The following is a 27,818-nucleotide window of genomic DNA, read 5'->3' as shown; positions in this document are numbered from 1 at the left end:
AAAGAAACTTACATCACGCATCCACACCTCATGCTGCTAAACAGAACAAAGCACTTCTACATGGGGTTACATAAGGACGGAATCAAGGGCATGGGTGGGACCAGGTGATAACAATTAAGAAATTAACAGAAAACAATCAGTTCAATGAAAGGTAAACCATTGAATAATGGAGTTTTTTTTCTATATATATATATATATATATACTGTATATATATACTGCATATATACAGTGTATCACAAAAGTGAGTACACCCCTCACATTTCTGCAGATATTTAAGTATATCTTTTCATGGGACAACACTGACAAAATGACACTTTGACACAATGAAAAGTAGTCTGTGTGCAGCTTATATAACAGTGTAAATTTATTCTTCCCTCAAAATAACTCAATATACAGCCATTAATGTCTAAACCACCGGCAACAAAAGTGAGTACACCCCTTAGTGAAAGTTCCTGAAGTGTCAATATTTTGTGTGGCCACCATTATTTCCCAGAACTGCCTTAACTCTCCTGGGCATGGAGTTTACCAGAGCTTCACAGGTTGCCACTGGAATGCTTTTCCACTCCTCCATGACGACATCACGGAGCTGGCGGATATTCGAGACTTTGCGCTCCTCCACCTTCCGCTTGAGGATGCCCCAAAGATGTTCTATTGGGTTTAGGTCTGGAGACATGCTTGGCCAGTCCATCACCTTTACCCTCAGCCACTTCAATAAAGCAGTGGTCGTCTTAGAGGTGTGTTTGGGGTCATTATCATGCTGGAACACTGCCCTGCGACCCAGTTTCCGGAGGGAGGGGATCATGCTCTGCTTTAGTATTTCAGGAACTTTCACTAAGGGGTGTACTCACTTTTGTTGCCGGTGGTTTAGACATTAATGGCTGTATATTGAGTTATTTTGAGGGAAAAATACATTTACACTGATATATAAGCTGCACACAGACTACTTTTCATTTTGTCAGTGTTGTCCCATGAAAAGATATACTTAAATATCTGCAGAAATGTGAGGGGTGTACTCACTTTTGTGATACACTGTATATATATAATGTTCTTCCTCGGCCTTTGTCCCGTTCGGTTGCGGGGTTGGGTCTTCGGCGGATCCTTATTGATTTGGCACAGTTTTTACGCCGAATGTCCTTCCTGACACGACCCTCCCTATTTTATCCGGGCTTGGGACCGGCACTACAATGCACTGGTTTGTGCATCTAGCGGCCAGGTATTTATAGGACAGTTCAGTTTCCAATTAGCCTGGTGGCATGTTTTTGGACTGTGGGAGGACACGGGGAGAACATGCAAACTCCACACAGAAAGGACCCGGACCGCCCCACCTGGGGATCGAACCCAGGACCTTCTTGCTGTGAGGCGACAGCGCTACCCACTAAGCCACCGTGCCGCCCATAAATAATGATATATAATATAAATAATAATATGTAATATAATAATTTTGAACTAGTAATTTTTTCTTTTGTAGTTATAGGACCACAAAACAGGTTTGATAAGAATCATCCATAAAAACCACAGAGAAGATCATAATCTGGACAGTTGTGATCTTTGTTTGGTAAGACAAACCATCACATTTGAAGATTTTATTCCCAGTTCCCTTTATTCTTGTTTTGCTGAGGGCCAGTCTGTGTGGTATTTCCCAACTGCTGAATCCTTTACTGTTGATAATTGAGCATAATTAAATACTATTTGTTTAAAAAATAGAGAAATCCAAATAGATGGCTGATGCTTGTTGGTATAGCTGGATATCTTACTGTTTTAGCATGTTTATGATCAGATTTCTGTCATGTGACTACTTGCCTTTTGGCACAAGTTATTCTTTTCATCTTGTACAGTAATTAGTTTTAGCTTTTTTAGTTATAGTAATTTAGTTTAGTTTTATTAGTTAGTTTTAGTTTGTCCTAGTTTCTTATTTTATTTGTTATTGCTGCCTTTAATTCTGTTTTATATACACAGATTAGGCATAACATTATGACCACCCTTCTAATATTGTGTCGGTCCCCCTTTGCTGCAAAAACAGCCCTGTAACTGTGCTGCTCTGTGTATTCTGACACCTTTCTATCAGAACCAGCATGAAGTTCCTCAGCAGTTTGAGCTACAGTAGCTCGTCTGTTGGATGGGCCAGCCTTCGCTCTCCACGTGCATCAGTGAGCCTTGGCCGCCCATGACCCTGTCGCCGGTTTACCACTGTTCCTTCCTTGGACCACTTTTGATAGATGCTGACCACTGCAGACCGGGAACACCCCACAAGAGCTGCAGTTTTGGAGATGCTCTGACCCAGTCATCTAGCCATCACAATTTGGCCCTTGTTTTACATCGCTATGTCCCTTCCCGCAGGCTAAGATCCTTTGATGCTGGTCTCCTTGTTATACCCAGGTTTAGGTTGACCACCATGGGTGGTAGATCATTTAGTGTTGCTGCCCCGACACTGTGGAACTCTCTTCCTCTCCCTCTTCGTCTCTCTTCCTCTCTCTCTGAGTTTAAATCTCTTCTTAAAACGTTTTTGTTTACTCAACACTTTCATTCTCGTGTTTTTATTTGATTGTTGTTCTTGACTGTAACTACTATGTATATAAGTTGAATGTATTATTATTATTATTATTATTATTATTATTATTGTTTATTTTGTCCGCTTCTAACATCAACTTTGAGGATAAAATGTTCACTTGCTGCCTAATATATCCCCCCCACTAACAGGAGCCGTGATGAGATAATCACTTATTCACTTCACCTGTCAGTGCTCGTAATGTTATGCCTGGTCGGTGTATGTATATACTTACTATTGACGTTTGGAGGACAAGCAAAGTAAGTATTTCATTGTACAGTGTAACTGCTGTTACAACTTTTTAAACTTGAATGTGTTTCCAGGTCAAGATGAAGAAGTTGTTGGTGGTGTTTGACTTTGATCACACATTGGTGGATGGAAACAGTGACACCTGGGTGGTGCGATGCGCCCCTGATCAGAGTTTACCCGACTGGCTTCAGGACTCGTACCAGAGAGGCCGCTGGACAGAGTACATGGGCCGAGTGCTGGCGTACATCGGGGAGCAATCCGTCGGCCCGGACGCCATCCGGGCGGTCATGCAGACGCTCCCATTCACTGAAGGAATGATCGAGCTGCTGAAGTTCATCTCACAGAACAAGAGCCACATTGACTGCATCATCGTCTCTGATTCCAACACACTCTTCATCCAGTGGATCTTGGATGCCGCCGGGGTGACGTCTGCCGTTGATCACGTTTTCACCAACCCGGCCCACGTGGACCAGCGTGGCTACATCCAGGTCCAGTGCTTCCATGCACACAGCTGTGAGCGCTGTCCAGTGAACATGTGCAAGCAGAAGGTGGTGAAGGATTTCAGAGCCAACCAGATCGACGCTGGTGTCCACTACCAAACCGTCTGTTACATCGGGGACGGCAGTAACGATCTCTGTCCCATCAGGGTTTTACACGAGGGTGACATGGCGATGCCACGGAGGGGGTTCAGCCTTGAAAAACTGCTCGACAAAATGGAAAATGATGCTCTGAAGGCCCAGGTCATACCCTGGAGCAGCGGTGCTGAGATTCTCTCACAGCTGAGAGCAGTTATTTAATCTGTTTACACTGCATGGCCAAATGTTTGTGGACACCCCACCTAATTACTGAGTTTAGGTGTTTCAACCAAACCCAGTGCTAACAAAATTAAAATAAAATAATTTGTATGTCGATTTTCTGTTCATAAAGACATAATCTGATGAGTGTGTAGTGGAGGGACCTCAGTGGCCTGCACAGAGCCCTGACATCAACCTTGGACACCTGGGATGACGTCCCACATTGGTGCCTGACCTCACAAAGTGCTTATTTGACCGATCAAACACAAATTCCTGCACACTCTCCTCAATCTGCACACAATCTACCACAAGGCAGCATGGTAGCATGGTGGGTTGTGCATCGGGCCACCAAACGAAAGGTTGAGAGGGCAAATCCCAGCTCTGCCATTCAGCCACTGTTGGGCCCTTGAGCAAGGCCCTTAACCCTTTCTGCTCCAGGGGTGCTGTACAATGGCTGATCTTGCAGTCTGACCCCAGCTTCCAAATGAGCTTGAATACATGAAAAAGGAATTTCGTTGTACTGTACACATGTACAGTATATGTACAGTATATATGGCACACAAAGGCATTCTATCTAGTGGAAGGCCTTTCTAGAGGAGTGGGTACTGTTATACCCACAAAGGGGGCCAACTCTATAATAATAATGCCTATAGTCAGTTTTGGAATGGGATGTCCAAATGGTCATGGTCAGGTGTCCACATACTTTTGACCATATAGTGTTTTAACAACTGAGTGAAGAAGGAATGCTTCGATGTGCTTCTGATTACCAGGCCAGTTCCCAGCTTCTGTCTGATACTCTTGATCAGATCTAATTTAATGTGCACTTGTGTGAAAAAGTATTTGCCCCCTATTGTCTGTTATCACATATTCATCATATCTAATGATTTTACATTATTAAACAAAATTCACTTTACAAAGCGAACATGAGCAATGTTTGTGGAGTCAGTAGCCCAAAATATAATTACCCCCACCAGCCAACAGCAAGAATTTATAGAATTCAATCAGAATTCAATCAGACGGCTGATAGCAGAGCTAAGATTTGAACTCGAGCTCAAGCTCTCAGCACCGATGGGCTAGCCACTGCGCCACCCTAGCATTTCTGATGCTTTCTACAATTATATGGTCACTCTGTGGACTGTTTATGAAGGAATATAGTGAGACCCCTGTTAAATAAATAAACTCCTATTTGCTAATCACTTTCTTCCTCTCTGTATTTAAGATGATACGTCTCTGGCAGTGATTGTTGATCTCAGGGATAAAACTCAGGAGCAGTAGGAGCTACAACATGTATAAAATGAAGCTGATGTTTAATAAATTATCCTTCCAGATGTGTACACTGGTGTCTTATTATTGGTCAAACAGAGAAACGTGGAGGCCAAAAAAATAACGTATTATGGTACAGCAGGTAGTGTAAATGCTGCAGTGGCATTTAGCATTGTAGAGTTAAGGGCCTTGTTTAGGGGCACAATAGTGGCTGCTTGGCGATGGTGGGGCTTGAACCAGCAACCTAGTCAACTCAGCATCTCTAGTCCAGTACCTTACCCCTAATCTGCCACCACTGTCTGGAGCAAATTGGAGTGCAGTACAGTTCCAGGGTTCTAAGACTCTAAGTTTAAATCTTTACTGTGTTTATGTGTACTTAACTGGACGGTGGCTAAGTGTGTAGCACTGTCGCCTCACAGCAAGAAGGTCCTGAGTTCGATCCCCAGGCGGGGCAGTCCGGGTCCTTTCTGTGCGGAGTTTGCACGTCCTTCCCGTGTCTGCGTGGGTTTCCTCCGGAGCTCCAGTTTCCTCCCACAGTCCAAAAAAATGCAGACAGGATAATTGGAGACACTGAATTGTGCTATAGGTACCGAGTCGCTAGGATGCATAAACCAGTGGATTGTAGTGCCGGTCCCAAGCCCGGATAAATAGGGAGGGTCGTGTCAGGACGGGCATCTGGCGTAAAAACTGTGCCAAATCAATAATGCGGATCACGATCCGCCGGCGACCCCTAACGGGAGCAGCCGAGGGAATAGATACATGTGGACTTAACTGTAAATACATCAACTACCTCTCACATTCCAGAACCATGCAGAAGGTGGATTGATTGCTGTAAAATACATCTGTGTGTTTTGGTAAGTGCCACATTTGCTGAGAGGTAAGTATGGGTGCCAGACATCTACGTTTTTTCCAGGGACCTAGGTTTAATCTTCTGATCATTTATGTGGAAATAAATTTATAGGTGTGAAATGAGCTGCGATATGTGCTTTTTTTAATGGTGTATGTCTGCTTAAGCCCACTAGACTACAAAAGGTCCATCTTCCGAACTCAAACTCCCATAATCCTCTGGTTGGTAAAGACGTGACGTAAATCGCGCATGCGCACACGTGTAGAAGTTGTATCTGGAAGCTAGTACCTCCATGCTAGAAACGTGAGAGAAGCGCAGTCGCAGATTCCCAGTTCAGACAGAGTAAACCATATAAAAGTGAGTCTTTAAATCATGAAATGTTACGTGAATGACTAATGATTATTGTTAAGGTGTGTGTAGTGTTGTTTTGATGTAAGTATGGACTGTTTACATGGTGTTGTATGATGTATTACACATGTGCTGTTTAATATGAACATCATACAGCATGGCCTGCGTGTTTTCATTTATTTAATACTATTATCATTTTAATGAGCATTAATCATTTATTATATACAATTAATACAATAGTAAAGGTTAGCCTGTTTATTATATAGATAACTAAACCCACATAGGTTTAGTAGCAGCACAAAAACGTGCCGTGATCCAGTAATACACGTTTTACCTTCTTAATTTTATCCCATGCTTGTAACAAAACAGTATTTAATAACAACAGGTAAGAAAAACACAAGAGAAAACGGATTTTCACATATTTTATCACTTAAAAGTAGTTGAATGAGTTAAATCCAAATCTCGCCGGCGCTCTTCGTGTTCTCGCGAGAACAGAGCGTGGTTTCCGCAGTCCATGCACAGACAGCGTGCTTTATTAATTTATTCAGAACGGTTCTATTTACCCCAAAACTCCCATTTAAAACCTCTAGAACATTTAAAATCAGCTTCTTTATCAGTCCTGGGACACAATCTGAATAGTAATATAATCCACCATGAGGCCACTTTATTAGGAACACCATATGAAGCATTTAACCCTCTTTCCTCTCAGAACAGATTCGGGTATTAGTGGCATGGATTCCACAAGCTGTAGGAAAGTTTTAGGAGTTTTTGGTCCATGTTGAGATGATTGCAGCATGAAATTTAACTTTTTGGCATAACTAGGAGCTCATGGGCCCCACTGCAAAAAAATTGGGGCCCCCTCAACAAATTATATGTATATTTATACACACACACACATATATATATACAGTATATACATAAAGGCTGTATGGTGGTCAGAATGAATTAAAGGTACTCACTGAGTAGTTAATGCAGCGTGCCTTGCACTCAGCAAAATCATCTACAATAGACTTCAAAGTCCAGATTCCTGGCTCTGGTATTTTCAATGCACAGTTTTAGTTATTTTAATATTTTACTTAACAAAAATATTGTTATACAATAATAACGACCTGGCAAGTGCAGCCAATGTGGGGGTGGGGGGTTGAGTTCTACCACATGTCAGACACAACCAAGTGGATTTTGATCCGGCGCCAGTGGAGGCCATTGAAGTGCATCAAACTCACTGTGTGCATGGATCCAGTTTAACATGACTGGTGCTAAACATGCTGAAAGTGCCAATATAAGACGGTCGGGCGTTGACATGAAGGACAGCACATGGTCCGCAATGTTATACCGGCTTTCAAACCCTGCTTGAATTCCTCACACCATTAAAAGAATTAAGGATTAAGGTCCTTGTTCAAGGGCCCAACAGGGGCATAGCAGAGCCTGGATTTAAACCATCTGTCTATCGACTGATGGCCCAATGCACTACCCACTAGGCTACCATTATGCTGCTAGAAGCACCCTAAAGGTTCAGGTGGTTGTGCTGTTCTTGATGCGTCTATCACACCAGGCACAGTTTCCTCATGTTTAACTTTTTGTATTTGGGAACATTTGCCCACAGTAGCTTTAAATTCCTGTTTGTGTGTCTTACAGTTTAGGTCATTTTTTTTCTGGTGGGAGTGATATCTTTATGATGATGATGCCTTGATCCACAGGGGCTAAGGGCTTAATAAATAAGTGGAAAGGTCTTACATGGTGTGACATTTAGTCACCAGAACCTAACCCAGTTAAACATCTAGTGTGAGTGTATGATAGATTGCATCTCCTGCTCCACCACCATTATGTTTTGCTAGTATGGTGTTCTGCTTATACAGAATAGTTCCTGAGTTTGTAGATACTACACTATAGTAATAAAGTCTTCTTGTAGCTTGTGGTAGCCTGACATCTTTCTAAAGACACTTTCCGTTGGTTCTTCTAATGGTTTCTTTTTTGTTTTGTTTTCTAGATGGGTGAAGAAAGAGAAATGACCTCTCTGGAGAAGAAGGTGGCCGAACAGATAGAGGTGTGTTTACCTCCTTTTACACAATCTAGTCCAGCCAAAACGATCTTGCTCCCATCTCGATTTGAACTCAAGATCTCAGCACTGGTGGGCTAGTGAATTTCACCTCTCTGCCACCTGAACTGCCCTACTTCTCTCTTTACTTACTGATGCGCAGTAAATTGAATAATTATCATCTTGTGTTTTTGCAGTATTATTTTGGAGACCACAATCTTCCTCGAGACCGGTTCCTGAAGGAGCAGATCCAGCTAGATGATGGCTGGGTTACTCTGGAAACCATGCTCAAATTTAACAGGTACACAGGACACACAGTTTTGTTCAGTTTGCTATATGTGAGTGTGGGTGAATTTCTCAAATTGAACCGTGGTGCCCTGTAATACAAACATGAATTTCAAAAAAAGTTGGGACAGTATGTGAAATTCTGATAACAAAAAGTCACTCTTTGTAAATTTTATGAGTGTGATTTAAGTAACAGAGCCAAATTTTGTGGGTTCCTCTTTATTCTGGCCTGGTTACACCAGGGCTCAGCTGGGGATTTGATTTGTTTCTAAATGATTTGTCACTGTGAGTGATTTTGGTGTTCACAACCAACTGCTCTGCTGCGCCAGTCTCTATAGGAATGCTGCTTTACGTTGATCTAGAGAACCCTGGTTCAGTACAGCAAGCTCTCCACCAGCAGACCTTGTAGATCTTGTTCAGTTCCACTAGAGAGGAAGCTTGGCGTCTGTGCTAAAACATCAGGCTCCATGTGATCTCAGTCTGACTCTGGGTTCTCTCCACAGACTGAAGAGTTTGACCACAGATGCTGCAGTCATTGTGGAGTCTCTGAAGAAGTCGAAGACTGGCCTGCTGGAGCTCAGCGAGGATCAGACCAAAGTCAGACGGTGCCTGGGCAAGCCTTTACCAGAACACAACGAGGAGTACAAAGACGCTCTTAAACACAAATCTATCTACATGGTGAGTGGCTCCAGACAACAACAATTAGCTTAAGGATTCAGAGGCTGCTTGTAGTCCGACTCCATACTGATGCCAAGTGGCTCCACACCTCAGTGCTTGCACATTTTAATGAGCAATGATTATAAACTTTTGAGGATCAGAGTCCTTTACATCTTGCTAATGTTGGATTGTGATTGTTCTACAGAAAGGTTTTCCCCTGGACACGACCCTGGATAGTATCATAGACTGGCTCTCTGATAAAGGACACGTGGAGAACATTCACATGAGGAAAGGTCCGCTGAAGACCTTTAAAGTAAGATTCTTGCTTTATTATGTTTCACCTTTTAGAAATCTTTATCAATGTGATGCTGTATTATCACCACTTACACTATGTCAACAAAAGTATTGAGACACCCCTTCTGTATATTGGCTTTGAATATTTTGACCACACCCATTTCTATGGTGTATAAAATCCATTATGTAAAAAAAAAAATAAGGCAGCTCAGGTGGCGCAGCGGTAAAAACACACGCTTGAACCAGAGCTGGGATCTTGATACATCGTATTGAATCTTATCTTTGCCTGCTGGCTGGGCAGAGCAGCCACATGAACAACGATTGGCCTGTTGTTCATATATGGGTGAGATTAAGCCGGATAGGGTCTCTCTCATAACTGATGCAATTACGACCTGTGCTGGCTGGCTGGCTGATGGTGCCTACACAGAGATGAGAAAAGAGTGTTGTCAGGGTGTGTGTCTCTGTACACAACGCTGAGCTGCACTGCACTCGTCAAAGTGTAAGTGATAAGATGCATACGGCTGCTGCCCACGTGTCGGAGGGGGGCGTAGGTTAGCTTCGTTCTCCTCAATCAGAGCAGGGATCGGCATTGGTGGAGAGGAAGCTCGATGCAATTGGGCAATTGAATGCCGAAAAAGGGGAGAAAATGCATAAAAATAATAATTTGTTCACCTATGTACAAAGTAAAATCAATAATACTTTTATTATACTTTTGGACATGTAGTGTATTATCACTGTAAAGTTAAAGCTGCAGTATATAATCACAGTGCATTTTAACTTTTGGACTGTTCATGACTTGTGATGCATGAAGGTGCAGCCTGTTGCGACCCTGTCGATTAGAAGGTTCGAGAACCACTTGAAGAGTAAATCCTACCAGATCAGTTATGTACTGCAGCTTCAAAACGAATCCGCCTGTTACCATCTGACCTTGTGTGTTTCTGTTGCTGCTCTCTGCAGGGTTCTATTTTTGCAGTGCTGGACTCTGAAGAGGCAGCGAAGGCCTTTGTCGCCCGAGACGACGTGAAACAGTTTAATGGGAACGACATGATCGTCCTGATGAAGTACGTCAATCATTACAGTCATTTGTAAATGAAACGTTTGAATGTTTGATGTTATTGGAACAGCTCTGTTGTAGTAGTCATGTATCAACACTTATACCACGTATGTCCTTACTGCTTGATCTATATCACATCAGCAGCAGAAATAGACTTCTTGTTTGATCTCCTCTACCTAAAACACGGCCTGTTGTGCTTGTGTGAATGCCAGGCCCAAATCTGTTTTGCCTCTCACACATAGTGCAGAGAATGGAAAGGGAGGCAAAAATTTTCACTGAACACTGTTGGAGAGCTACAGACGATTGGCTGTGTCAGAGGGAGGAAAGGTCAAACAGGTTCCTTCAGTTGTTGCCTCTGCTGGCCGGTTGAATCACTTTGGGTATGTGTAGTAGAGCGTGACTCTCTGTTGTTGAGGCATGTGATAGTCTCAGAAGTTGGACACAACTAGATTGGGAAGAAAAATGCAAATGAATTAAGTTTCGTGTACTCGCGTTCCTCGGTTTCGTAGGGTTAGACGTTCACGTAGATTAAAGAGAACAGATTGTTTTCATGTTTTTTCAGTTTTGGCAGGTGGGTCATAGTGGCGCCGTGACCAAGATCAATCCAAGCAAGGCGTCTACACCCTGTTTAACATTCGCTTGTGTTGTTTGTTTAGGGATGACTACTTTACCAAGAAATCAGAGGAGAGAAAGCAGGGTCGTGCACAAGCTAAGGCCAAAGCCAGGAGGTGAGAACTCTCATCAGAACCATCGTTCTAGAACCCGTGTCTGTGTTTGAATGGCTGATGAGTGAAACCTTTTGTGTTTCAGTGAAAAAGAAGAAAAGCAGAAACAGGCTGAAGAAGAGGAGATGGTGAGTGTATTTTTGATTGATCTTTATTGTCATTGTTCAAACAACGAAAAACCATTTAGCACTCTGCATTGACAGCAAGTGTATATATCCATTAAGTCACAAGGACACGCACAGGTACAACAGATGTCAATAAATAAAGCTGACAATAAATACATATGTACAAATAAATAAATAGCTCCAGTCTCATTTGTTTGGTAGAGGGGCTAAGCATTTGACTGCTTGTGGGTAAAAGCTATTTTTTAATCTGTTAGTTTTGACTTTGATTGCTCAATGTCTCTTTCCAGAGGGCATGGGGGAGAACAGGTTATGTCCAGGGTGGGGGGGGTCTTTTAAAATGCAGCTGGCTTTCTTTTTGAGTCGTCCAGCGTAGATGTCTTTGAGGTCTGTTAGAGTTGTGCCAGTGACACGTTCTGCCGACCTCACCACTCGTCGCAGGTGCAGCTGTTAAACCACACCGTACAGCAATAGGTCAGGAGGCCCTCCGATAGCCGACCGATAGAAGTCGGTCAGCAGATGTTGAGGGTGTTTGATGTTTTATTGAGAGTGTGTGGTTGGTTTTGCTTGATTCCAAAGTTCTATATAAATACAGTCATCTCCAAGTATTGGCACCCCTGGTAAAGATGAGCGCTAAAGCTTTAAAGAAATTTTATTTCACACTGGAGAAAAAACGAGAAAAATCAATCCAACCTTTACTTGAAGTACATTTATTCAGAGAGATAAAAATCCCTCAAGAAGTAATTATTCTGAAAAATAAACACTTGCATAATTATTGGCACCTCTTGAATTTTTTTTCATTTACAGTAAGTTCTCTACATTTGAACTTTTAATTTGCGAACAAAGCTGCGAATGCCTGTGTCCATTTGTTAAATATTTCCCATAGCTACATTGTGTTTAAGTGTTGTGCAATGAATTTTAACCCCAGGACTGCACTATGTCCGGTGTAAAGCGCAAGAGCAGCGGTGATGGAGCTGTAGTGTTAACAAGTGCCAGGTCATCACAATAAAAACGTAGGTTAAAGTACGAGAATGCAGTGAGAAGATGGTCCATGTCCTGATCGTACAGCGGGAATCAAAAGCTTTAAACTTTATTTCATGTATATAGACAAAGTTCTCTTGATAGAAAATGTTATCATACAGTGCTCTATGCCGAGGCTCTAAACTGTTGGACATTTTACTGCAAGTGGGTTTAAGCAGTAATCCATTACTGCCTGTTTAATTGGGGTATATATATGAGGTGACACCGAGGTCGAATTCTGTCATTATTACGTGTTTAGAGAAATCAGACGTTCCTAAAGGTGGTTGACATTAAGCGCTGAACTAACATTAGTCAGGCCTGTCTGATGAAGGGGTGGTGGCAAAGGGTTTCTTCTCATCGCTGCAGCAACAGCGACCCCTGCTGTCCGGTTGAGCTCCACAGCTGGCAGGTATTATGAGGTGGTCACTAGTCTCCAGCTTTCCTGTGTCCGGCGGGTGTCGGTTGTGTTTGAGATGTCCTACATGAGTAATGTGAAATGCTTCATGTTGCAGAAATCTCTGGAGGAGCAGAGAGGCTGTGTGCTGAAGTTCTCAGGTGTGCTGGATCAGGTTTCTCGTGAGGACTTCCACAAAATCTTCGCCGAACACGCTCAGATCAAATGGATCGACTTCACCAGAGGAGCTAAGGAGGTGAGAACTGCAGTGCATTATGGGACAAACTTATAAATTACGGGTTAAACTACCTATACTTTTCAGTGCTGCTTCAGTGGCTCCTACTGTTGAGGTGGTGGAGGGATGCAGAGAGTATAGTGTAGTCCTCCATACATTTGAAAGCTCTCTGTAAGAAAACAGCGCGAGGCTTCAGACGTGTCAAAGGATGTTGGGTTTACATAGTGCACTTGGGAATTGAATATATCCAAACTGGGTTAAAATAATGAGGGGTAAATAGAACAGACAAAAGAAGCTACTCGGTCCCAAAATCTGAGCTCCTTTTTGTCCTACATGTGAGCACACTGACCTCCTTTTCTCTGTCTGACCGCAGGGTACCATCCTGTTTCGCTCGGACGCTAAGGAGGCTCTGCAGAAGGCTCGGGAAGCTGCGGGAGGCTCTGGGCTGAAGATTAAAGAGAAGGAGGTTCAGTGGGAGGTTCTGGAAGGAGACGCAGAGATGGAGACACTGAAGAAGATCATCGAGAGTCAGCAGGAGTCGCTCAACAAACGCAAAGGAGGACGAGGTTCGTCGTGCCACGCTTACACCACGTAGTCGTGCAGGGTCAGAATGTGTGTAAAAACAGGGGACAGTACATGGTTAATATGGTACATTTTTGATCTGTGTCATGTTTCTGACCTGCAGGTGGTCATCGGGGACGTGGACGAGGTCGGGGCGGCCGTAGGGATCGAGGGGGGCGAGATCAGCCGCAGTTCCAGGGAAAGAAAACCAAATTTGACAGTGATGATGAGGAAGCTGATGGTGCTGATGAAGGTGATGATGCAGGTGTGGAGGAGTGCTGGTGCCTTAGCTTTGGAATAAATGGTTGTACATGTAAACATCTAATATTAGTTTTAGCTCATCAGGCAGTGCTACACTGTAGGAACAAAAATATTGGGACACCCCTTTTAATTACTGACACCCATTTTTATCAGGTGTATAAAATCAGTTATGCACAATAAAGGATATGCCTCCAAATATGTGGCAACAGTTTGGGAAAGGCCATTTTGTAGTCTGTTAAGGTTCTGGACTAGTAATCAGAAGCACCACCTCTGCCAGGTTGCCACTGTTGGGCCCTTGATTGCTTAGACTGTATACTGTCACAGTACTGTAAGTCACTTTGGATAAAAGCGTCTGCTAAATGTAAAATGGATAACCTTACTACTCTCTCTGTGCTTTACCACTTGTGCTGGCATGTAGACCATACAGTAGGTGTTGCTTTGGAACTGAGGTGACTCCTCCTCATCAGGTCCTTTTACTCTCTATACTGCTCTTTGTTGAGGAGTTCTGCCAGAACTGTGCACCGTTTGGCCAGCGTATCGGCCTGCTGCCGTGGGCCGAGCAACCCAAAGCCTTATGCCAAGTTCACACTACACGCCTTTCCAAGTCGCCAGGTCGCTGTACAGTTCACACTACACGACTGGATCTCTTGTAATCGGGAGTCTTTCAAGTCGGCGTGTATTTCACACTACACGACTGATCGGTGATAGGGGGTTTCACACTACATCATCTATCACCAACTGGAATCGTGGGCGAGCTTCTCTGGTCTCCCGAACTACGTTTTGTCACGAAAACAAACGCGAGAAGTGACGAGGGGTTTAATGACACCACGTCCAAACATGCACGTCAAAAAGTAGCGATCGATCAAAGTTTGTGCTGATGTGCAGCGTAAAATCAAAGAGAGAAAATAAATGAATCTGAGTGGATTTGGCAACACGACCAGCATGGATTGTTCTGTAGTGAGTTGGAGGTTAATAAATATTTTTTGCAGTGCAGCGTTTGTGTTTTGTAGAGAACGATCAGGTCAGAAATACTGTAAAATGTGTGTGTGCTGATGTATTCTGATATAAACAATATTACTCCCCCGTCCCACCTTTTTACATCTCCTCCCCTGCTTTTCCCCTCACACCGTATCTTGCGTTCTCATTGGCTGTTCGACATGTCACTCATTGCCAGTCGGGCAACTCGGATCCAGATATCTGACATGCTCAGATCGAGTCGTTGAGTAGTTCTCGCACCGCGATTTAGAGCCAAGTTTTGATCGCCGAGCAAACGCCGAGTTGCTCCCTAGCCGGCAAATCTAGCATCGACTAGTCGGCGAGCGAAAATCAGGGCAAAAATTGTGTAGTGTGAACTAGGCATTAGGAATGTTTGGTCTGGATCTGACTTAGCAAGCGTTTCTTACATGCTAATATTATTTCTGCTTTTCCTTCTCGTAGAGCCCGCAGCCAAGAAGAGAGCGCTGGAGTCTAACGGCACAGACGCTGACGCACCAGCGTCCAAACAGGTCAAAGAGGAGAACGGTTCCTAAACCCAGAGCTGCCAGGCTGATTTATCTGTACTGTAAATATTCCCTCATTTCCAACCACTCGTCACCCAACACATCCCACGGTTGGTTCTCCTTCAACTGCAAGCACGCGTATCCGTACGTCCTGACAGAGCTTCTTCACATAGAAGTCAAACTGGACCAGAGCTCTCCACTCATCCAATCATATTGGTTCCTTAAATAATGCATAAAAGATTTTTTTTATATAAAAACTCACCACTTCCACTCTTGGTTTCCGGGTGAGGGTTTGGTCAGCAGGTCTAGATTGAACCTGAACGGGTGCATTTCTAATTTTGAGTGATTATCATTTCAGGATTATTACAAGGCAAGGAGTTAAGAACGGTCAACATTAATTTCTTTATTTTAAGGTAGTGCTTCAATCAACACAGTGCAGATTTTATGAGCACAGTATAAGTAGTTTGTCAGATTCGTTTATGCTCAGATGTGTAGATACACTATGTGGACAAAAGTACTCGGGCGTCCTTTCTGATTTTTGAATTAATGTGTTTTAGCCACAACAATTGCTAATTGGTGTACCATTAAATCAATGAGATAAAGGAAAGAAGATGCTTCCACCCTTGCAGCAACAGTTTAGGAAATGCCCTTCCCAATGCACAAAGCAAGGTCTGTAAAGAGGCCTGCACAGAGCCCTGACCTCAGCTTCATTGAACAGCTTTGGAATGAACTAAATCAGTGCCCAGCTATCAGAATGACGGAATGGGCACAAGTTCCCACAGACATACTTCAAGACATAGGTCTTGTGAGAAGCTTTCTGAGAAGAGTGGCTGTTATAGCTAAAAAGATCACATGCAGGTCAATGGGATGCAATGGGATGTTCTGTAAGATGTTCAGGTGTCCAAATACTTTTGGCCATTGGGTGTATATAGGTTGAAGCCTTTACTTGTTAGTAAACTCATCTTGGTTGTGATCATGCTACGAATGTACTCATTTAATTCAAATTAGCTATGGATGCATTTAAACTCGTAGTTTACACTAAGCACTGAGGTAAAGTCATGAATTAAAGGGATATAATAAGATTGTTTCTGATTGGACGATCAATTAAAGCCTCCCACTGACCAATCGGTGGCTAAAAGCAGGCCATCTTTTCCACCTCTCTTTGTCAATCACTTGCCAAGAACCTCTGCAGCATCTCACTCTGTGTGGGGTTCCTGCAGTTCTGTTTGTGGAGCCTCCACCTGAGCGTAATCCATCATCAGCTCAGTGAACATGGACACAGAAGCACTTATCTCTGCACTAGTGGATCATGCCCTCTGCCCAGTTCAGACCGGATTTTGTTTTCTTTCATGAACTTCCAGTCTGGTTCCAGTTTGACAGGATCGTGTTGGCGTGCCGTGATGTCGGGCTATTAGTCAGAATCTGTTGTGTTGAACCTGGTTTGAATATGTTAGAGGGGCTTATCAGGCCCAGCGTTTCTGTTAAGCAAACCATTTTATTTTGCTTTTTTTTTCCTCTCTGTGTGACTGAGGAGTGAGTCTTCTGCCTCCAACTCCAAAGTGCCATTTTAATTCCCTTTTGGTTTCCACAGACCTTTAAGACTGATTTTCATGTCTGATGCATTTAGCTCCTCGTTTCATAGTTTGAATTTCAATAAAATATTAAAAGAAAATTAATTGTGTTTGTGTGTGTCATTTTGGGTTATTCCAGAAACCTGTTGTACCAAAGGCCCAGAGATGGGCTCGGGTGGTGATGATGTGTTGTCCCTGAATAACAGGACGTTATAAGTGATGTTAAGTTACTAACTATATCAGCCAGTAGATGGCGGTGATGTACCACATGTTCTCTTATTAGCAGCCTCACCTGGGTTCAATCGGAGTTTGCATGTTCTCCCTGTGTCTGCGTGGGTTTCCTCCAGGAGCTCCGGTTTTCTCCCACAGTCCAAAGACATGCAAGTGAGGTTAATTGGAGATACAAAATTGTCCATGACAGTGTTTGACATTAAACTTGTGGCGGCAGAATGGCTAAGTGGGTAGCACTATCGCCTCACAGCAAGAAGGTCCTGGGTTTGATCCCCAGGTGGGGCAGTCCGGGTCCTTTCTGTGTGGAGTTTGCATGTTCTCCCCATGTCTGCGTGGGTTTCCTCCCACAGTCCACATACATGCAAGTGAGGTGAATTGGAGACACTAAATTGTCCAAGACATATACAGTATAACCTAATCGATATAACCTTGTGTAATGAGTAACCGTTCCTGTCATGAATGTAACCGAAGTGTAAAACATGATTTATGTGTACTAAAACTGGCTTAAAACTGTTACCTGATGGATCTTTCTTGAAGGTCTTTGGTATGTGCAGGAAGAGACCGTGTCCTCTGTTAAAGTACATTAAACCTGGTGTGAGCTTTGTTAGAAAAGCCCTGGTTTTCCCCTCCTGCTCCGAAAAGTGGTTTGTACAAATACACATCTCAAATCTCTGCAGCGGTGGTCAAATTTCCATACATCCTCCATCAATGAGGAATAATTCCATGTACAACATTTAGGAGAAACAAAATAATGGAAACAATAATGGTCTCTGGTGTGTGGTTGGATGTTTGAGCTTCTTTAAGGAGAAAGTCTTTCTGTTATTTGAAAGTGAATGAGAAGGAGATGATCTTCATTGTGCCATCCAGAGCCTTCTGTAAATGTTTCATGAAGTTTAAATCTGGTAGGAGAAGATGAACAGTTTGATTTCATCCTGGTGTTCATCAAAAACAGACGGCTGATCCATTGTACAGCCATGCAAAGCCGTCTTTACCTGTACGTCTGTGATTGTCACTGCTCCACTTGGTGTTACTGATTAATTAGTCAGATGTCTGTGTAACCTGTAAAAGGTTGAATCATCTCATCATGTTCCGGACTCTAATCATGTCAGTGTTGATTAAATGATGGATGTGTCGTGTGACCAAAACCCGCTGAGTACCAATACTGTACCTCGATTATTAAATATTTAACATTTTTATGCCTCTGTCAAATACAGTTTTATCTGTTTATTTTTAGTAGCGGCTTCATCCTGATCAGGGTTGCATTGTGTGCAAAGCCTACACAGGAATACTGGGTGCAAAGCTAATCTATTACAGGGTATCACATACACACCTGCATTTACTTAATAATAATAATAATAATACATTTTATTTATATAGCGCTTTTCAAGATACTCAAAGACGCTTTACATAAGACAAATAATCAAAACAAATACGTACATACACCATACAAATCATAGTACAAAATCAAAATAGTACATCAACATCAAGAATAATTAAGATAAAAACAAAGAGAGCAGCATAAGACAGTTCATTAAAAATTAGCTAAATTATGAGAGAGAACAACAAATATAGAACAATTTCTTAAAATTAGACAGAAACAGGACAGATTTACATGCAATCAGGAAACTGAAAACTTTACAAGTTTTAGGATCTAGGACTTCACATTTCTGTCGTGATCTAAGTATAAAAAACTATTAAAAAGAATAGCAAAAATAAAAGCATTTATTTCGTGTTGTTACAAGTTAAATGCCATATTGAATAGATGAGTTTTGAGAAGTGACTTGAATTTGGACAGGTCAGGACAATCTCGTAGGTGTTTGGGGAGAGCATTCCATAAAGATGGAGCAGCTATGGAAAAGGCCCTGTCACCCCAGGTCCGGTGCTTGGTCCTAGAGGGTATGGACAGTAGGTTAGCCTCAGAAGAGCGAAGGCTACGGGAGGGAATGTGCTGATGGAGCAGGTCGGTGAGGTAGGATGGGGCCTGATTATGGAGAGCTTTGTGAGTGAATAGAAGAATTTTGAATTGAATGCGTTGAGCAACGGGAAGCCAATGAAGTTTTTGTAGAACAGGTGTAATATGATCACGGGAGCGAGTATGAGTAAGGAGGCGAGCAGCTGAATTCTGGATATACTGAAGTTTTTTTAGGATTTTGTTAGATGTACCATAAAGGATGCTATTGCAATAATCAATTCTGGATGTAATAAAAGCATGAATCAAGGTTTCGGCGGCAGAAAAGGAGAGTGATGGACGTAGACGTGCTATGTTTTTTAGATGAAAGAAAGCAGTTTTGGTGATGTGATTTACATGGCGGTCAAAAGAGAGGTTGCTATCAAAAATTACACCAAGATTTCGGATGTTAGAAGACGGAGACAAAGTGTCATTATCAATGGTAATTTGAAAATTTTTTGTGGTTTTTGCCAGGGTTGTAGGACCTACGATGATCATATCTGATTTTTCACAGTTTAATTTGAGGAAATTAGCTTTCATCCACAATTTCATTTCAGTGATGCAATTTGTCAGAGTGGAGTGAAGTTCAGTATTAATGGATTTGGAGGAGATGTAAAGCTGAATATCATCAGCATAGCAGTGGAAATGTAAACCATGCCGACGTATGATGTCACCAAGGGGGAGCATATAAAGAATAAACAAAAGGGGACCTAACACTGAGCCTTGGGGAACGCCTTGGGACAGTGGAGCAATGGCAGAACTACAATTGTTGATATTAACAAACTGTTGTCTGTTTACGAGATATGACCTTAACCACAAAAGGGCAGTACCAGTGATGTTGACAGAGGATTCAAGGCGGGACAGAAGAATGGAGTGATTAATGGTGTCAAAAGCTGCAGTAAGATCAAGGAGGACGAGAATATTAATTTGTCCAGAGTCTGAGGAAAGAAGAAGGTCATTTGTGACTTTGAGGAGGGCTGACTCAGTGCTGTGCTGGGGGCGGAAACCAGACTGAAATGATTCAAATAGATTATTGGAATTTAGGTGATCTTTGAGCTGTGAGGCAACAACACGTTCCAGTATTTTCGACAGAAATGGAAGATTGGAAATGGGCCGAAAGTTACTCATAATGTTAGAGTCAAGTCCAGGTTTTTTAAGTATGGGAGTAACAGCAGCCAATTTGAGTGATTGAGGGACTGAGCCAGAACTAAGAGAGGAATTGATTATCTCTGTGATAAGTGATGAGATAACTGGAAAACAACCCTTAACAAGTTTTGATGGAGCAGGATCCAAAACACAAGTGGAGCTTCGCATCCCTGTTAAGATCTCAGATAGGTCCAAATGAGACACAGGTGAGAACTGAGACAGAGGCTGGGTAATAAATTGAGATGAGATAGGCGGAGAAACAGAGATGACAGGGGAAACTGTCAGAAAATTGTGGATATTCTCAACTTTTGTTTGAAAAAATGAGAGGTAAGAGTTACACTTGTCAACTGTAAAGGAATTGGTAGTATTGTCAACTGGTTTGAGAAGTTTATTTATTGTGGAAAAGAGAGTCTTAGGATTTGTTGATCCAGCATGTATGAGTTCGGAATAGTAAGTGGATCGGGCTGCCGTAAGAGCGTCTTTGTAATGTTGAAGATAATCAGAATAAATCTGATAATGTACTGTTAGACCGGTTTTCTTATAAAGTCTTTCAAGCTGGCGTTTACGGGATTTCATTTGGTGAAGCTCAATTGTGTACCATGGTGCGGAATGACTAAATGAAACAAATTTGGTTCTCAAAGGAGCCAGCTCATCAAGACATGAGGCGAGTATGTCATTATAGTAATCGACAAGGTCAGATGAATTACTAGACAGTACAGGACAGACAGACATCTTTTTAACAAGAGAATCTGAGAAAGCAGAGGGAGAGATATATTGAAGATTCCTGAAGGATATTTTACGTTTAGCTCTAGTGATGGGCCTAGTGACCTCAATGTCCATGATGATTGTATCCATGGGCAATACAGTACAGCCAGAACACATTTTGCTGGAGGTTTTTGGGACGTGGGAAAAAACCTACGTGATTGATGGCAAGTTTGGCAACCCAGTTTGGTCTCCAGAACCCTGGAACAGTGAAGCGTCCACAGTTTATTTATTTTACTAGGATTTTACCGTCATGTTTTACACACTTTGGATACATTCATGACATGACAGAAAATCACTCATTAACCAAGATTCATCAGTTCAAGTTTTTAATGTCAAACACAGTCACGGATCATTTTGCATCCCCGGTTCACCTCAGTGGCACGTCTTTGGACTGTGGGAGCCCCCAGAGGAAACCCACACAGACACGGGGAGAACATGCAAACTCCACACAGAAAGGACTTGGACCGCTCCACCTGAGAATCAAACCCAGGACCTTCTTGCTGTGAGGCAACAGTGCTAGCCACCGTGCCACCTTGCTGCATCCACAGTCAGGATTCCTGTAAAGGTAAACCGAGTTTAGGAATAATTTAATCCAGACCATTAATATTTTAATTTTTTGTTAAATTGGAAGAATATTCCGATGTCGCTTAGCTGGTACTGGTACCAATTTCCTTTAACTGGTGGTCATGGTTGAGGTCTGCAGCAGTATAGGAGATACAACTGGGGAATAGGATATGACTTGATAAGGAGAAAAGGGTAAAAATGCAGAAATAAAATAAAACCATCAATCAAGTCTTGACTAAAAGGTTGAGAATGTCTGTGTTGAGCGGCTTGGTGTGTTTTATTAGTGTGTGATGTGAGACTGGTGGTGGTGCATGATGGGTAATAAAGCCAACTGGTTTCATGAAGATAAACAGACCTTTTTTCTGAGGCTGTATTTTCCTCTGCTGTCAGCTTCAGTAGCTCTAAACTGCTCATGATGTATACGAGCTGTGTGTGTGTGAGAGAGATGAATGATGTGGCCGGGTTGCTGATGGTGGCTGTTGGGAGGTTATTAATGATTGTGGATGAACAGAAATATTGGTGTTATCTGTAGGTCGGACTAATATCCATAATGGAATGATCTTTACCCAGAATACACAACCACATTCATTCATCATTCACACGAATGGGGAGTGCTTACTGTCACTGCTGTGTGTGTGTGTGTGTGTGTGTGTGTGTATGTGTGTGTGATAGAAGTATAAATGATGTTGATCTATATTAATTTTACAGGTTCTCTGTGCTGTTGTCTTAATTGTATTGACATGGAGGGGTACAAGTGCATTGTTTAAAGCTTTTGTTAATTAGTCTAAATATTTATGAACATGACATGGACTAAAGCTGGAACCTTTTCTATTATTTTGATAAGAGCAAAATAAATAAAATGCAACCTTGGGACCGTAAGTAAACGCTACTAAAAACAGAATTGTAAATCTGTTGTTTAGACCTATATCACTGAAAACAGCTTGAAGATGGATGTGCTGGACTGGCTTGTCTGCAGACCTGTCTCCTGTTGAAAAAGAGTGGCACTGGAATCACTAAACTGTTAAGCAGCTGAAGTGTTTAAGCAAGCAAGAATGGAAGCACTTTTACCTGTTCTATCATCTCTACACTGGCTGCCAGTTAAATTCCGCATTGATTACAAAATACTTCTACTAACTTATAAAGCGCTACATGGTCTGGCTCCACAGTATCTGAGTGAACTTACTGATCGCTACAACCCAGCACGGTCACTTTGTTCACAAGATGCAGGGATACTTATAGTTCCTAGAATTAAAAAGATCACGGCTGGCTGGTTTGTTTTCTTACAAATGTCCACAACTTTGGAATAATCTCCCTGCCTCTGTCTGGGACTCGAACACAGTCTCGATGTTCAAGTCTAGATTGAAAACATATTTATTTACTCAGGCTTTTGATTAGTCTTTTCAAACTAAACAAGCTAACTTAGTTATGCTGTAATAATTAGGGGTGTCGGAGTCTAAAGCTACTCTCTGTAAAACTGACATTTTACTCTTAACGATTTCACATTCTAACTACATCTTCTGTTCTTTTACCCCGAGGTGGCTCTGACGGAAACCTGTTCACTCTCTCAAAGTTAAAGACTGCAAGTCGAAACTGCAGTGGCAACAATGCTAGATGGGATGGGACCCTGGCGTGTTTGCACCAAAAATATCCAGAACGTCCTGTGACCACTGATGAAGGTCTAGAAGACAACCAACTCAAACAGCAGCAATAGATGAGCGATCGTCTCTGACTTTACATCTACAAGGTGGACCAACTAGGTAGGAGTGACTAATAGAGTGGACAGTGAGTGGACACGGTATTTAAAAACTCCAGCAGCGCTGCTGTGTCTGATCTACTCATACCAGCACAACACACACTAACACACCACCACCATGTCAGTGTCACTGCAGTGCTGAGAATGATCCACCACCTGACCATTGAAGAACAGCATGAAAGGGGGCTAACAAAGTATGCAGAGAAACAGATGGACTACAGTCAGTAATTGTAGAAGTACAAAGTGCTTCTATATGGTAAGTGGAGATGATAAAATTCATTTTAATGTTATGGCTGATCGGTCTATGTAGAAAGATAAAAATATACTTTTAATGTAGTGCTTATTAACACACAGCAGCACACACTGGTCATGTGAAGGTCACTGTGTGTGTGTGTGTGTGTGTGTGTGTGTGTGTGTTTCCTCCATGTTGCCCTGATGCGTTGTGAAGGCTGTCCGCTGTGATTAGCTTGTAGCATGCAAATATCATCTCAGCTGTTTACAACCAGCGTCACGTACCATTGCACAACTGCTGTCACCATGACGACCACCAATGAGAGCAGCCGTGTTCTGATTGGCTGCGAATAAGAAAACGTTTAATCAGCACGTTCATTCTTGCTAAATCCTGAAGGTTCAGCGACTGAAGGAACTGAATCAGTAAAACACGTCTGTTCCAAAATAAACATATAGAATCAATTTAAAGAATTAAAAATGGATTAAATTCTGATGCACTACGGCCAAAAGTATTTAGACACCTGACCATGAGCTTGTTGGACATCCTATTTCAAAAACAAATGATATTAAATAGTGACTGTGTCAAAGAGTCAAATTAGCCCTATTTACATGAGCACAGAGATATCACCACAATAAAATCTCCTACAGAAGCTCAATGAGATACAAGTTTTTGTTTTTATTCCATCCTTGACCGAAAGACTACTGTTCCATGTTCATTACATTGAAGGACTGTTTGTACAGATGAATTTGGGGGTCTGAGGTGGTCCCAGGCGGCAATTCTGATGTTCTCTTTTAGATCTCTACAGAGCTTTCTTTGTTCCTCAGTTTTTCTTCTGACAAGAATAAATGTGCTCAGATTTCTCAGCATGGCTGTTTGTGAAGATGATGAACGACTGCACCTCTGTTTGTTTGTGTGTGTGTGTGTTTGTGTGTGTGTGTGTGTGTGTGTGTGTGTTTGTTTGTTTTCAATGTGTGTGATTGCTGATAATGCTTCTATTTGTGTGTGTATGTATCTACGTTTTATGTGAGTGTTTTTATGTGTGCATGTGAGAGTGTAAGTTGGTGTGTGTGCATGTATGTGGGAGTTTTTGTGACTGTATGTTTTTGTGTGTACGTGTGTGGGTGTGGGAATGTAAGTGGGTGAGTTTGTGTGTGCAATGTGTGTGGGTGTGTGTAGGTGTGTGTTTAACTGTGTGTGTGTAATTGTGTGTGTGCATGTAATGTGGGAGTTTTTGTGTGTCTATGTATATGTTTGTGTGTGTGTGTGTTTGTGTGTGTGTACATGTGTGGGTGTGTGTGAATGTATGTATGTCAGTTTGTGTGTGTGTGTGTGTGTGTGTGTGTATGGGGGAGTTTTTGTGTGTCTATGTGTATGTTTGTGTGTGTGTGTACATGTGGGGGTGAGTGAATGTATGTAGGTGAGTTTGTGTGTGTGTTTGTGTGTGTATGTGGGTGTGTGAATGTATGTAGGTAAGTTTGTGTGTGTGTTTGTGTGTGCAGGTGTCTGGGTGTGTGTGTGTAACTGTGTGTGTTTAATTGTGTGTGTATGTAAGTCTTGTGTATGAGTGTGTGTTTTTACTTTTGTATGTAAGTTTGTGTGTGTGCATGTATGTGGGAGTTCATGTGTATGTGTATGGGAGATTTTCCCATGTGTGTGAATGTATGTGTAAATGGGTGGGTGTGTGTGTATGTGTGTGGATGTGTGTGTAGGTGTGTGGGTGTGTGTGTACGTGTGTGGATGTGTGTGTACGTGTGTGGGTGTATGTGTGCATGCGTGGATGTGTGTGTACGTGTGTGTATGTGTGTGTACATGTGTGGCTGTGTGTGTACTTGTGTGTATGTGTGTGTACATGTGTGGATGTGTGTGTACTTGTGTGTATGTGTGTGTACATGTGTGGATGTGTGTGTATGTGTGTGTACATGTGTGGATGTGTGGATGTGTGTGTACGTGTGTGGGTGTATGTGTGCATGCGTGGATGTGTGTGGATGTGTGTGTACGTGTGTGGATGTGTGTGTAGGTGAGTGGGTGTGTGTGTACGTGTGGATATGTGTGTACATGTGTGGATGTGTGTGCATGTGTGTGTATGTGTGTACGTGTGTGGGTGTGTGTACATGCATGGGTGTGTGTGTGCATGTGTGGATGTGTGTGAATGTATGTGTAAGTGGGTGGGTGTGTGTGTACATGTGTGGATGTGTGTACGTGTGTGGATGTGTGTGTACGTGTGTGGGTGTATGTGTGCATGCGTGGATTTGTGTGGATGTGTGTGTACGTGTGTGGATGTGTGTGTAGGTGAGTGGATGTGTGTGTACGTGTGGATATGTGTGTACATGTGTGGATGTGTGTGTATGTGTGTACGTGTGTGGGTGTGTGTGTACATGCATGGGTGTGTGTGTGGATGTGTGTGAATGTATGTGTAAGTGGGTGGGTGTGTGTGTACGTGTGTGGATGTGTGTGTAGGTGTGTTGATGTGTGTGTACGTGTGGATATGTGTGTACGTGTGTGGGTGTGTGTACATGCATGGGTGTGTGTGTGCATGTGTGGATGTGTGTGAATGTATGTGTACGTGTGTGGATGTGTGTGTGTGTGTGTGTGTGTGTGTGTGTGTGTGTGTGTGTGTTTTAGCGTTCCCCTGACTCGAGTCGTTGTTACCCACTAATGTATGCTAATTAAATGGAAATGTGCCTCTGCGGTGAGTGGGCGAGATCAAAGGCAATTAGCATAAACATTCCCATTAGCCTACAGCTGTCAATCAACTGAGATGTAGCCAGAAGCAGAATGAACATCAGCCAATTACAGGACAGAGTCCTGCGGCACTGACACGCCCCCTCACGTCCCACTGACTAGTGACGTCTGTGATTCTCACCCACTGTGATTTTTCACCATACAAAAGGATTTTTATAATGGTTTGTAGAGCATTTGTAAGGTCAGGGACTGATGCTCATGGGCACAGACAGGGGTCTTCCCCAAACTGTTGCCATGGAGTTGAAAGCATATTATTTGTTATGTAAATTATTTTAATCACCTGTTGCAAGGGGTGTGGCAAGAAGGCTGTCCACATACTTTTGACCATAAAGTGTAATGGTGTAAAGGAATTTTGATAGTTTTGATGAATTTTGAAGTTATTAAGTTAAATGTCTTTTTATTTACTGAGGGAACAACAGCAGTACCCCGTTTTGAAAAAAAAGATATGGCTATTATTGGTTGCACCAATGTAGATGTCCACCTTGTAGATGTAAAGTCAGAGACGATCGCTCATCTATTGCTGCTGTTTGAGTCGGTCATCTTCTAGACCTTCATCAGTGGTCACAGGACGCTACCCACGAGGCGCTGTTGGCGGGATATTTTTGGTTGGTGGACTATTGTCAGTCCAGCAATGACAGTGAGGTGTTTAAAAACTCCAGCAGCGCTGCTGTGTCTGATCCACTCATACCAGCACAACACACACTAACACACCACCACCATGTCAGTGTCACTGCAGTGCTGAGAATCATCCACCACCTAAATAATACCTGCTCTGTGGTGGTCCTGTGGTGGTCCTGACCATTAAAGAACAGGGTGAAAGGGGGCTAACAAAGCATGCAGAGAAACAGATGGACTACAGTCAGTAATTGTAGAAATACAAAGTGCTTCTATATGGTAAGTGGAGCTGATAAAATGGACAGTGAGTGTAGAAACAAGGAGGTAATTTTAATGTTATGGCTGATCTGTGTATACTTCCAACTTTGTGGCAACAGTTTGGGAAAAGTTGGAAACATATATTGGAAATGTAGCATAGAAATAAACAAATAAGTTTTACTCAGTGCCTTTACTTTCCCAAGTACCAGTTAAAAACTTAAACTGATACGTTTTGTTTTCATTGCAAATTACGGCAAAAAAAAATCATAACCACTGCTTACCTTAGCTTATGTTCTTCCAGATGCTATTACATTTATAAGCGTGTGTCCCATTAGGAATAGAATCTGTTATTTTGTAAATGTGCTTATAATTAAAAACCTCCAAACTTTTTACGGTTGTGAAGTGTAAAAGAACAAAGAAATGTTAATTTATACATTTCAAAAGGTGCATGGTTTGCTCCTACTCCCAGATCCTGTGATGACACCCAGATCCTATCTTGCACCAATTGCCATACACAACAAAAGACTGTCGCCTGCAATACAGAGGTTTAAGAATCCTGTTCCCGCTGACTTCAAACAGTTACTACTCCCCACCTAAGAAATATCTGATCTTTCCCGCACACCATAACCTTTTGTTACCATGTATATAAGAGATACTGTACCTTTGTTCCGGAGCACACTGCCCAGTTTACTATGTGAGACTTGTCAGTGTGTTCCTTCTCTGCAGACAAGATTAAACCTCTTTTTCTACTTATAATCCAGTCTTCAAGGTATTTATTAAAAGGGTTATTTTTCCACCACAGAA

General features: G+C 42.4%; 2 protein-coding genes across 3 annotated transcripts; both read left to right on the top strand.

The window, feature by feature from the left end:
- Positions 1–1,502: 1,502 nt before the first annotated feature.
- On the top strand, positions 1,503–4,921 carry phospho2 (phosphatase, orphan 2). Its single transcript, XM_062996524.1, has 2 exons — positions 1,503–1,556; positions 2,870–4,921. The coding sequence occupies exon 2, from the start codon at positions 2,876–2,878 to the stop codon at positions 3,590–3,592; it is 717 nt and encodes a 238-aa protein (XP_062852594.1). The 5' UTR covers positions 1,503–1,556; positions 2,870–2,875; the 3' UTR covers positions 3,593–4,921.
- A 1,044-nt stretch (positions 4,922–5,965) lies between these two features.
- ssb (small RNA binding exonuclease protection factor La) lies at positions 5,966–16,861 on the top strand. 2 transcript variants are annotated; one of them, XM_062997286.1, is made up of 12 exons: positions 5,966–6,056; positions 8,035–8,091; positions 8,280–8,383; positions 8,871–9,045; positions 9,230–9,337; positions 10,276–10,379; positions 11,029–11,100; positions 11,183–11,225; positions 12,752–12,889; positions 13,242–13,434; positions 13,554–13,682; positions 15,128–16,861. In XM_062997286.1, the coding sequence occupies exons 2-12, from the start codon at positions 8,035–8,037 to the stop codon at positions 15,217–15,219; spliced, it is 1,215 nt and encodes a 404-aa protein (XP_062853356.1). In that variant the 5' UTR covers positions 5,966–6,056; the 3' UTR covers positions 15,220–16,861. The 2 variants fall into 2 exon arrangements, with proteins under 2 accessions (XP_062853356.1, XP_062853355.1); XM_062997285.1 differs by having other exon boundaries at positions 13,554–13,694.
- The last annotated feature ends 10,957 nt before the right edge of the window (positions 16,862–27,818 follow it).

Source organism: Trichomycterus rosablanca, chromosome 6 (genome assembly GCF_030014385.1).
Source record: "Trichomycterus rosablanca isolate fTriRos1 chromosome 6, fTriRos1.hap1, whole genome shotgun sequence".
Taxonomy (NCBI): Eukaryota; Metazoa; Chordata; class Actinopteri; order Siluriformes; family Trichomycteridae; genus Trichomycterus; species Trichomycterus rosablanca.
This window is presented reverse-complemented; position numbering and strand designations above follow the sequence as displayed.

Bases quoted from the DNA above. Each gene is read 5' to 3' on its own strand.
- phospho2 (XM_062996524.1), top strand. From the start codon at position 2,876: ATGAAGAAGTTGTTGGTGGTGTTTGACTTTGATCACACATTGGTGGAT.
- ssb (XM_062997285.1), top strand. From the start codon at position 8,035: ATGGGTGAAGAAAGAGAAATGACCTCTCTGGAGAAGAAGGTGGCCGAA. The intron at 8,384-8,870 runs GTACACAGGACA...TTCTCTCCACAG, and splicing joins ACCATGCTCAAATTTAACAG to ACTGAAGAGTTTGACCACAG. The intron at 12,890-13,241 runs GTGAGAACTGCA...GTCTGACCGCAG, and splicing joins TCACCAGAGGAGCTAAGGAG to GGTACCATCCTGTTTCGCTC.